The sequence below is a fragment of the Vulpes vulpes genome, chromosome 12, assembly GCF_048418805.1.
Source record: "Vulpes vulpes isolate BD-2025 chromosome 12, VulVul3, whole genome shotgun sequence".
Taxonomy (NCBI): domain Eukaryota; kingdom Metazoa; phylum Chordata; class Mammalia; order Carnivora; family Canidae; genus Vulpes; species Vulpes vulpes.
Genome location: NC_132791.1, coordinates 123527488 through 123539977, shown reverse-complemented (window position 1 = coordinate 123539977; position 12490 = coordinate 123527488). Strand labels below are relative to the sequence as shown.

The 12490-nt window shown below is 38.5% G+C and overlaps 1 protein-coding gene across 5 annotated transcripts in view; it reads right to left on the bottom strand.

The window, feature by feature from the left end:
• Window positions 1-1290: 1290 nt before the first annotated feature.
• Window positions 1291-12490, bottom strand: part of ARHGAP20 (Rho GTPase activating protein 20) — a 131610-nt gene continuing 120410 nt past the window's right edge. For all 5 annotated transcript variants that reach the window (XM_072729845.1, XM_072729843.1, XM_072729844.1 and 2 more), the window contains exons 12-15: window positions 10458-10567; window positions 8006-8195; window positions 6549-6663; window positions 1291-5529 (exon numbers count right to left, since the gene is read on the bottom strand). In XM_072729845.1, coding sequence (XP_072585946.1) covers window positions 3674-5529; window positions 6549-6663; window positions 8006-8195; window positions 10458-10567 — 2271 coding nt within the window. In that variant the 3' untranslated portion in view covers window positions 1291-3673. The remainder of the gene's footprint in view (window positions 5530-6548; window positions 6664-8005; window positions 8196-10457; window positions 10568-12490) is intronic.

The window sequence follows — 12490 nt, the reverse complement described above, 5'->3', positions numbered from 1 at the left end:
TGCTTTCTTGGGACTTCAAAATTTTCCCAATTACACGCCTTCTGCCAATTCTACTATACAACTGACATTATGCAGAACTGAAACTCAAGGAGTTCGCTGTATTTTAAAAAGCCCACAAACAATAAAGATGAAGGATTTATACTCACAGGTGGCTCAGAAAATGAATAGGACTCATACTTGGGGCAGACAGCACAGAACTCAAGAGAACTCTTCCTTTCAGCAGGAAGCTTAGCTTATGAGATATCCTGATGACCAGAATAGATATTAAAGAAAGTTAACATTTTACCTAAGTTTATTATTCAATCTTTTTCTTTGTATTGAAATACGCAGTTTTCAAAGAATTCCTCTCAAGCCATTAAAACATGATCGGGTAGGAAAATATCAGTTAAACACTACCATAATTTTGATTAAGATACATAATATTCTTAGAGTTTCTTTTCCACAGACAAAATATGCCAGTGGTTCAAGGATACATTAGATCCTTTCAGTTCAATGTCATGCCATGAAAGGTAGAAAAATACAATGTGAGATAATTCCTTGAATCCAATGTTTTTAGTCAACTGAGACCTTTTTCAAAGCAAAATTATTTTTGTATTTCTGTAAAACTTAGATATTAACATCAGTGTCTCTGTACATTGCCCAAATATAATCAGTGACATTTCTGACAGTGGAGTTGGTAATCTTCAGTATTCCATTACAGCAAATCACTTTTTTGGGGGGGGGGGGGGCGCTAAGGTAGTTTATATTTTTGAATTTCTTTGCAATGGTAGTTAAACTTACACAGAATGAACCTCAATGAATGTTGAGAAGGCAAAGATGCAGCAGCCATGAAAAGCTAGTAACATTTAGTAAGTTTATATGATTTTAGAAATACTGATGTGTTGGAGTATCTGAATCCAGACATCCTGGATGTGTCCAGGGTCAAATGGGTATTCTGGTTGGAATGGTTCAAATTTAGAAAAGAAAATCTCACACAATCAACCAAACTGAGTTAATGGTTCTCTGGGTATGAAAACATAGACTATATCTGATTCTAGGAGCAAAATGAAATTGTAATGCCTAAGAAAATGAAGATTATGTGTCTAAAGCAGGACTTGTTTGGTAAATGATAAGATTAGGAAAATAACAAAAGAAAGAAAACCCTATTTTTCTAGAAAGACTGACCATGGTCTGTAACTAAAAATCTAAAGTTCCAATTCAATATTAAATACATGTTATAAAACTTCCAAAGTTAAGAAATTGGGTTCATTAACTAAAACAACTCTACAAAAGGGCAATATTGCTCTGATGGGATTTTTAACTCTACAGAATTTTTTTTTTTATTTAATAGACAGCATGGACTTCATACATATCCATTATCAGTGCTTTGAAAACCAAACAACTTTAAAAGTTAGCAGCAGTTTCTGCAAGTACAAAAATACACATTTATTACATTACATATGGTAGTAAAATTTGTCAAGATATATTATACAAACTCAAAGCATTTTAGATAAAGCATCAGTCTAATATATTATAGATTGACAGAGTATAATAAAATGACATGTAGTCCGTCTTCCAATCATACAATATAATACTTTACAGCAATATTAACAAACTATTCACATTAAGTATTACAGGAGTATCTAAGGGAACACAAAGAATAGGAATGGTTATGGAAAACTTCAGTATCTATTTTCTTCTATGCTTCAAATTGGGGTGGATAATATTCTACCCACCCATATGAAAGGAAAAAGGATAGAGCTATTATTTTGTTAAGTGGAAAAAGAGTTTCTTCCAGACACTCGAAGCCATAAGAACTTTTATTCACATCTTGCAGTTCCGACAGTAGTATGCCCTAAGGGTAAGGGGAGTGAATCCCTGTTGCCTTTATATATTATACCACAAAAGATGCATATGGACACTCAGGAGTCTAAATACAGGGGTGGCTGTTTATAAGGTAAAATCTACTTCACATCTGTGACTGAGATGGCCAGTGTCATGAAGGAGCTCTTTGGATAGAGTTCTGAAAGTTAATTACAATGCTTAGGGCCAACAGGGCCATGTCCCATAGAGGTAGGTAGCACCTATAGCTAATACTGAAATGACCTCTACTTTATAGAAAACATTATTTTTTTTCTATAACTGAAAAATGCAATTTTTAGGACAACAGGGAAAGAACATTTGACATGAAAGTTTCCTAGTAGCTAAGAAAAATAATTTGGCATCAGTTAATTTGTGGGAGAAAGGTCCATCTGATGGTGAACTAAAGAGGCCAAATGGATTCTGAGCAACTTCTTATAAATAAGTAGTTAAAACGAAGGAAGATGCACATCCACTCCTGATTCTATCTCTTTCTACTGGCTGGCAAGGCCTAATAATCCATGGAGATAATCCCAGGGATGTACTGGTATAATCTTTAAGGCAAGAGAGTGGAGAAGTATTCATGGATATGAGATAAACTAATGGGATATAAACCATGAATAATTTGGGACAAAAATGGGTAAAACTTCTGGAGATGAGAAAATCTAAAGCCAATGACTGTCTGAGAAGATCTCCTGCTTCTATGATGGGTGTTCCATTCTATGACTGTTATAACCTGCCAACTTTAAAATTACTCTCTCAACTGCCAATGACAATCAGAAAAGGGATGATTTATCAGTAAATTTTTTTTAAGCTGGCTAATCTAAGAGGCAGGGCTCTAGAAAAACACTTTTCAGCAAAGAGAAGCCGTGCTTTGATCACATGTTGGCAACAGCGTCCTATAACAAAGAAAGGACTGGTGTTGCAATCTTTCCCTCCACACTAGGATAGCGAATGCTGTAAGGAGGTCACTCTCTAACAGGACAAGGTGTAGTTCTGGAGAATGTTCCTAACACAGGCAACTTTGGAAAGGATACTGAAATGAGCAACCATTTCCTTCTTTCTCCTCACAGCTCTATGTCCCGGAGCCTTTGCAAAGCAGTGGAACACCAGTGAAAAAACAAATCAATGAACACAACCACCAAATAAACTATGGTACTTATGGCTCTTGAATCATTCTATTTATTCCATTCTAGCTCCATTGATGGGCTGATTCCTGGAATCTTCCTGTGAGGGCATGTGACTAGAGAATGTCACAGAAATGCCTACTGGCTTGGATTCAGGGAAACTTTTCACATGATTTCCCTCATTACTGGACATGCTTTCTTTTTTACTACTTTGATTAGTGACATGTTTCTTGCTTATTAAAACTTGCTTATTAAAAACATTCTGTGGAATGTGGATGTTTCTCTGCACCCTCCCCCTCTTGCCACAGTCCTTATTCTTCACTTATGATATCCTGACCTCCTCAGGATACTAATCTCATGTAGGACATGTTTCCTCTACCCAGAATATGTTTTCTCTGGCCCTCTGCTAGTATCTCTAAAAATTCACGATAGGACCAATCCCATGCTCTATATAAGGAAAAGCCTCCCAAACAGTTAGGTGGTGAAATTTTTTAGTCTAAACTTTTTGCCAAATGGTCTCAATAAAGAGAATTCTTCTGTTGTCCTAAGTATTAGCAGTGATTATCCTTATGCTACCCATCCCATGTATTTATACAAAGGGGTCATAATAATCTTGTCTCTATGTCATTATTAGCAGTTTCTGTTCTTGCAGACATCAGATTCTTAGACTTGCTTCTGTTCTTGCACACATCACATTCTTACTGTGGTTAAATGTCTTTGGCTAAATGTTGGTCCCCAGGATCAGAAACCATTGTAGGCCCCAAGTCTGGGGGGGATACATCATCCACAGACAAAGAGCTGGGTGAGGATCTTCTACAAGACAGAGAACCAGGAGAGCACTGCTCGTTATTCTCTTCATCCTTGTGTGACTTCACACAAAGCTTGAGTCCATCCTCCACGAGGCTGAATGGAGAGCTACAGTGTCTCTCTGAGTCCTGGCTGGGGTAAGAACTGTACCACTGGGCTGTTTGCACAGTTCCAAGCTCTTCAGGCGCCCTCTGAAGCATGTCTTTCTGTCTCTCTGGTAGTGGGCTGGCTTCTGAAATACCAGGAGCATGTGGAAGTTGCTCCGTGGGTCCTTTTAGAGTAATGACTTTCTTCTCCTCTGGTCTGGATACCCTTGTCTTCTTTTTGAGGGACCAGTTTTTCAAACTGGCCACACCATTTCTCAACCATGTGCTTGGGTGAAGAGTTACAGAATGTATTTGTGAATGCCATTCTACAGTATCCTTTTTCATATAAGCCAGGTGGCTGCTGGGCTGCCCTGATGAGGGACCAGGAGTTGCAGAAATGAGGCTGGAATTGTTAAAATCAGAAGAAAGCTCTTCCTGTTTTCTTTGAGCTTGAAAAGTGCAATCTATTGGAGAGGAAGTTTCAGTGGGGGTAAACACAGAGTGCTCAGAAATCTGAGAAAAAGCGCTGTCTTGGGAGCTCACCGATGAGCCAGATGGGGAAGTGCCTGGGGAGGACAAGCTGGAATAGCTAGTCCTTGGGCAGAGGTTTAATCTTGGGGGTAAACCCTTCTCAGGGTTCTGGTTTGTGCCACTACTCTTGCCCACCTCAATCCCCATGACCAAACTCTGATTAATGAGCTTTTGCCCCTCCATCTGCAATGACTTGTGCCGCTTGAGATAATCTTCCTCTCCATGAAAGAGACCAGCTTCATAGCTTGTTTTATGCTGTTTCTTTGAGTAAATTCCCCTGAGATAGGTCAGTTTGCAGTGCTGGTCATCCATGTTGGGCTCTGAGCAGCGCCGGTGCCTCCTTGAACCTTTGATGGCATCTGCTGCATGTGGTGGGGAGTATCCAGATGTATCTGCACCAAAAGGTTGGTTCCTGGGATGGTCCTGTGAGGACATGTGACTATAAGATGCCACAGAAATGGCCACCGGCTTGGATTTAGAAAAAAGTTTCATATGATTTCCTTCACCACCAGATAAACTTTTCTTCTTAACATTTCTATTAGTGGCATTTTTCTTGGTATCAGTGCCTGCGACTAAACTCTGTTTAAAATACGTCTTACCCTCTTCCTGGAGGGGTTGATTCTGCTTCAGATAATCTTCATCTTTTTGTGAGAGAATTGCATCACAGCTGGACTTGCGTAGCTTTTTCTGATAAAATTCCCTGAGATAGGAAAGCTTAGAATCTAGATAATCAATGCTGGGCTCTGAGGAGCGTCGGTGTCTCCTCAGGCTTTTGGGAACATCTGCTGCAGCTGTGGACAGGTAGCTGGGTGTGCTCATGCCAGACGGGGCCCTGGCATGATCTCGTAGTGGGACCTTTGTGTACACTACTGCAATGTTCACTGGCTTGGATTCAAGAGGCCTTTCCATTTGAATGTCTTCATCTTTAGAACGGTCCAAGTCAAAGTCGCTCAGGGTTAAAAGGCCTTCCACCTCAGGCTGGTCAAGGTCATAGTCACTGAGGGTTAATACAGAGTCCATGCTTCTGCTACCCTGACCAAGTTTCTTTACCAAGTCACTACAAGGAGCATCGACATCCTCATTTAGCTCATTTTCCAAGCTGTCATAGGAGGAGTCATTCAGTTGGAAGCAAGAGATATCTGCCAAAAAAGATCAAACCACAATTAACATTTTTACTTACCAAAAATACATTCTGCCTTACAAAAAAAAAATCTATGGTACTTAGTTTCATTTTCTTCTTATATAGATTGTTCAGATTCCTACTCTTGAGAAAGAAAGGATCTTTCAGTCTTCCCAGAATTAAAAGAATATGTTGGATTATACTGAATTTATCTCAGTTCCCGAAGAAATAGGCTTTCTTAATTAAGATCTCCTCAAGGCAATGAAGACATGTTGTTAATACCAAGAAATGGTACAAAATACAAAGGAATGAATGTCAGGTATATGCAGGTTCATGCCTGTAGGTGAGCGCACACGGTTTGGTCTCAGAGAAACCATTTATTAACCAACATTCTTCAATGTTCACTACTTCATTTAATCTTCCCAACAACTATAAAAGTTAGACATGATGGCTATCCAGATTTATAGATGAAGATACTGACGTTCAGTGGCACAGAATAACTGGTCAAAGATAACATAACTAGTAACTGGTGGTCTTGGAATTCATATTCTGGAAGGTTGAATGGTTTCAACCACCCCCCACCGCCCCGGCCCCCCAGCGCTAGCTGTTCCTAAACTGTCCACAGCATGCTGAAGTGTCTCAGGGGCCACTTGGAGGAAGAATGGGGAGAAGACCAGGCCCACCTCTACCCCTTCAGGGACTTTCTACCATAGTTTCAGCCACAGCAATTCTACATACATGTTAGGGACCCTTGTAAAGGGTTATTTACAAAAAGGTTAAAAACATACCATATGATGCTTCTGAAGTTTTGGACCTCATTTTATACATTTCTTAACCCCACCACAGTGTTAATATGACCTGACCTACTAGTAGGTCATCCAAGGAAGAGCAGAAACCCTAGGCTCACTGACCAAAGTCAGAGGCTTCCTTCGTGGAGCTGCAGCAGGCCCCAGGACACTGTCCCAACATTTTCACAGACATATATCTGTTTCTCACAAAAAAAAAAAAAAAAAAAAACAATCCAGTTATTCACAATACCTGAGGCATTCTCTCTAGTATCACATCTCACTGAAACCTGTCCCAAGAGGGAAGTGATTTCTTTTCCAAATATCCTACAGCAATTTTCAATGAGAAATTGTATAAGCAAAGAAACCTGCACAAAAAAGGACAAAAACAAAGTGCTATTTTTCATATGACATGCTTATAAATCAAATTTCACATAGAATCCTGAGAAAAATTCATGTCTGCTTTAAAGATATATAAAACAGTTCCGTCTAAAAAAACTATGCCACTTGCAAGAGTAGTTTGGATATAGAGATGAATTTTAATTGATGGACTAAAGTTCTTCATGCCCTTAGCTCAATGTTAATGCTTTCATACCAATGCTCTATCTTTAAAATGAGGGTAGCCGTGGCGTCTGGGTGGCTCATTTTGCTAAGCTTCCAACTCTTGATTTAGGCTCAGGTCTTGAACTCAGGGTCGTGAGACTGAGCCTCACATTGGGCTCCTCACTCAGCATGGAGTCTGCTTGAGATTCTCTTTCTCCCTCTGTCCCTCCCCCTGCTCTCTCAATAAATAAATAAAATCTATTGAAAAAATGAAATAAAATTAGGGTAAAGTATTCTCTTTAGGGCATTTGGGGTAAGTAAACAAATAAACTTTCTTATTAAAATTCATGAAGTATCACTTAGATAAAGATTTATGAAATGTATTTCATATGGAAAGGCAGTTGTCTGTCATAAGCATGGGAAGTGGGCAGCATCCGCTGTGGGTTTCCTGTGAAGCAGTGAGACAGCTAGAGAGAAAACTTGCATTTGCCTCACTGGTTTCCACCTATGGGATTCTTTCCCTTGGGCTCCCTGGAGAAGCCTGGGGAAGAGGTAAAATGTTATGAGGGGGCTCTGGGCCTCCAAAGGGTTGTGCTGGAAGCCTTCCTTAGTCTCCTTACAATAGAGGTTGAGGTGGAGGAACAGGCAGTGTGTTGGGGCAATGGAAACTAACATCCCTAAGCCCCGTATTAACTACTAGGCACTGAAGGGGTGTGAGTTCAAGTAACTGCTGTGTGAACTAGATATCATCACCACCTCTATTTTTGAGATGAGGAAACTGGATCAAAAGAACTGATTTTATTTTAGACTGTGTGTCTGGAAGTGGCGGGGCTGAGGAATGAACCTTGGCTTGTCTAAATCCAAAGTCCTTTTTTCAAAAAAAAAATTAATCCTATCAACTTCTTTCTTATAACTCTAAGGTTTAAGTCAGTCATAGTGTTTTGCCTCAAGGTTAAAAAGAAGTAACCCAACTGCTATCATTGCTTTGCTCAAGAAATTACCTTTCCATAATCTACCAGGATAGGATAAAACACTCAGTACATTCAAATGTATAAGGAGGTGTATTTAAGTTATTTAAGAAAATGTCTTTCAGAATTAATACCCTGAATTTTAGGTTCAAAATGGGGACTCAGTCCCCCAGGGTATAAAAATGAAAAACTTCATTACCTTTTTTGTAAATTCATTTTCTAGTTCTGGGCTGGAGGAAGTAGGAGGCCAAAGAATGCTTGGAGCAATGCACACCGCTAAATTAAATGCAGTCATCTGATTGGATGAAGAATGCTGCTCAATGTTGTGTAATAGCCCGAAAAGATACCTTAGCAGAACAACATTGGCTCTCGGAAGCTGGTCTAATAGCCTAAAGACAGAAAAATGCACTCTTTAAGAAAGACATTTCATAAAAAACTTGTGTAGATAGGCAACCCTTGTTTTGCAACCATGCAAAGCAAGGACTCAGTCCAGATATGCAAGTTTTAGTTAACATGGTACATGCAAAGCAGGGACTCCCTGTACAGAAAGAATAAAATATGTACTGGGGATTTAATGATTTATTTTGTACACTGTCTTCACAATCCAATGAGGATGTAAAAGAATGCAGAAAAATGGCTTGTAAAAAAAATGCCTCCTGAAATATTGACTTGAAATTAGTGCAATGTGTTTTAACTTAGGCAAATCTTGTAACATTTCAGAATATTCTCAACCAAGACCCCTAAAAAGCTTTTTGATGAAATTAAATAACAATTAAATTTTAGTGGTTCTTTATTTCCAAATAGCAACACAGGAATTCTGTCTCTTGGTGAGAACCCAAACTTTAACTATTAAGACTTTCAGGTCCATTCTGAGAGCTTACGTTCTGCTCTACCAGCTTCCAAAGTCAATTTTGCCCCAAATTTCTTTTCCTCACTGGTATTACTTTCCTACTTACTTACCTATAAGTCCAGCTTATAATAGTACATTTCCTACTGTTCCTATTTTGCAATTGATAAAGGATTTTAAAATTATTCATTGAAAATTATATTGACTACCATCCAGAAAAAAGATATATATGTTTATATTCATGGTTGTTTCTTTTCAACGAGAGTCTGCAACCTGGGAGGCAAAATAAGGTATTCTGACTCTTGCTGCATAAATAGCCCAGAGGCATTTCATCAGTGTGATGGGCTGACCAATGAGTGTAGTTTTGTAAGGACAAGTTATAAAAGATATTGAAATCACCAAGAGATTACTGAGTGTATTCTATGGAAAGTAAGGTGCTGGCATCTTCTGTGTTATCTGTAAGTAAGTTATGGAAAGTAAGGAGCATACTCTTCTGTGTTATCTGATTCTATAGGGGCCCTATAACTTTGAGCTATTTTACAACTCTCTAAATTGTAGATTACTGATAGCACTATGCCTAACACCTGTCCATAGACTTTAAAATTCTGTCTGGTGGAGAGATACAGGATTTATTTGCTCCTCTTTCATGCTCCAGCAGAAAAAGCCAGTTTTGTATCTATATATAAATTCATTTCAGCATTTGATTCAACTATGTAAGTTGTGGTAGTTTGAAATCTCCTTTGAACTGGTGGTAAACTCTAACTGGTTCTCTAAAGATTTAAATAAAAATTTTCACATGTGTTCATTTTATATTTGTATGAGTCTTAATCTTTTAATTTTTTTAAATCATCCTTTAACAAGTTTGTATGATACACAGTTTTACACAATGAGCAACAAAGCAGAGAAGCTTTGTTCTTTATCTCTGAATGGCTTCCACCAAACCATAATGGAAGCATAGATAGCAATTCTGGTATCTTCAACAGTTGTACATGTTCTACTGATAAAATTTGTCTATCAATAGCAGTGTATAAATAATAATTCATATCTGGAAGTTTTCAAGAAAAAAACATACTAAATAAGCATATATAAATAAGTGATATTAGGATTCTTGGGTTTTCACAGAACTGGGAGTGTTACCTTTTGTTAATGGACACTTCTTTCCAATTCTCTTATAATGCAGGAAACAGTCAGGAATATGGGCAGTAAATTCTGCCAGCAACCTCACTTTGCATGAGAATAGACAATGCGTTCTTTGTGATAAGACTGAGGCTTTGCAATTCCCTTTTTTCTTGACACGTTTCAATAGTTAACTGCCTCCCTGCGGTGCCCCCACAACACCTTCCTCCATGGCTCTTTACTAGTACTGGTTGTGCTACACTCGAATTCTTGGTTTATCTGTCTACTCTACTAAGTGAGTGAGTTCCTTGAGGGAAGGGAATTGCCTGTGTATGATTACAGCTGCTGAATGAGATAATATAAGGAGTTGTCTGGTTAGCTAATTATTTACCAAAATTAAGATCATAAATTGTAGACTGAGTCTACAGTATTAGTTTAATAGGTTTCCGCTCCTAGAGAGTCAGATCTACAGGAGGTATACAATGGTCAAGTATCCCATGTTAATAAGATTAAGTAAAAACAATAATAACAATGATAACAGCTAGCATAAATCTATTTTTAAACTAGTCCTCATGGATGACTTTGATAGTCATTACTTGAATCGACAAGCTTAGAAAATACTTTTTTTTAAAGTATTTTTGAAAAAAAATAAAGTATTTTTGAGACATGACTAAATTAGAGTAATTACCTTTGAATCGTATTTATTCTCTCTTCATCATTTCCTTGATCCATGACACAGACCCACTGATCGTAGAGATCTGATGAAAAAATACTTCCTGGAATATTTCGTAGAAAATCCTTACACAGAAGGAAAATAAATATTTTGTCATTATTCTCATGCTAAATATGCACTGGGAAAATCAAAAGGCAAACATTTCGTTGAAAAGTTAAGTCCTCCCTTTTTGGAGTACACGGAGCTTTGTGCCAACTCTCCATTGTCGCATACACATAGAGACACAGGCTTTGATTTTTTTTCTAACAAAAACCAGAGGAAAATTGGAATCTGGACTATAGTGAGCAAGATAAGGACAACGTGCTTGGGTTGGAATCTCATTTGTGTACATTTTAGCCAAGTAGTACAACATGGCAGGGTCTGGCAAACCAACTTAAAGTCCTTTTCTCCCCAGCTCTCAAATCACTAGTTCAAATAAATGCACTCAGACATCTGTGAAGTTGGTAATATGGTAGTCAGTCATCTGATCATTCTACACATACTTGTGCATATGTGCTATGTACTGTTTAAGGGGTGAGGGACGGAGAACTGCGTAAAACAAAGTCCCTGTTATTTTGGAACTTTACATTCCAAAATAATGTGGCATTGGTCAACAACTCCATGCAGAGGTAGAGTTTCTCCTGGCATTCCCCTCATATATTTGGGGATGGGGGAGAAAGAATTCCAGGCTATGTATGGCTGGGCTCTGGAGCCTGGGAGAGCACCCACACACCTGACGGACACTCAACAACACGTCCCAGGTACATTACCCTCTCTGGCCTCTGAGACCCCAGTCTGCTGAGACTGCTGATGGGGCTGAGTGTGGTGAAACCAGGCTATATAACAAATAGGATATGATCAAGGGTATTTGTTGTTTGACTTGTTTATAAAAAGCTTAAAAATAAATTAAATTTGGTCCTGGTCCTATATTCATTTCTGTTCTAGGCCAACTCTCTTTGTTGCTTTTGGCATCGTATTAAAAAGGCCAGGCTTGCAAAGTCTGATCTCCACCTCAGTAAACATTATGCAGAAAAAACTCAATTTTGTGTCTAAGCACTGTACCCATGGTCTGGCAAGTTCCTGCTTACAACATGGAGACGGGTCAAAGTCTGCAATTGAGTAGTTTTAACTCTTGCTAGAAAACCAAGTCAGCAACTTTACCTATGTGCCTTACAAAAGGCAATACATAACATGTTCCTCTTGTGTCATTTTTGTATTACTAATAGGGAAGCTGTGGCATCTAATTGTTACACTTTGCTGATGAGGTATGCATCTTCCCTCTGAGAAGGATGAGCTCTTCCAGGTCAGGGACAGACCCTACTACCTTCTTTGTAGACCTCAATGCCACACATGGTCCTAGACACTGCAGAGGTTATTACTGAACTCTTGCTATTGTTCACATGGCCACATATTGATAAGGAACAAGGAAAGGCCAACTAACATAACTGAGATTCTAAGATAATTTAAGACTCCTCTTTGTAGTCATGTCACCTATTATCATATATTTTTTTAGAGCAGTTAACAAGTAAGAAGAGATCACTTCAAAGTCTTTCTCTGTTCTATTATATCTTCTGTACAAATGTACCTGGATTCTTATAATTCAAATGTGTCATCACAAAAGTCATCTCCTTTTGGGGAAAGCTATTGAATTTTCATAATTCCAAACTAATTTTAGTTACTGCACCTACTTTAAAAGTCAGATTTAGAAGAGGCAAAATTTGTTATTTCAAAGTGGGGCAGTGACAATAGTTCCCTTCTTAAATCTCAGTGGAAAACATACTTATGATCTGTCTTGAAGAAAAACATCATTAAATCTTAAACCTACACTTGAAAGATAATAACTCGTAACATCTCAATGAACTCTCCACAGCTGGAATAACAAGTTACGAAATACAACCACCATCACAGCTGAGAAAGGATGTGAGAGCTGGTTCTGAATTACAATCACCAGCTCACAGTACTCAACTGACAGTCTCCTCCCCTCCCAGAGCAGAGACCAGGTCCTCAGC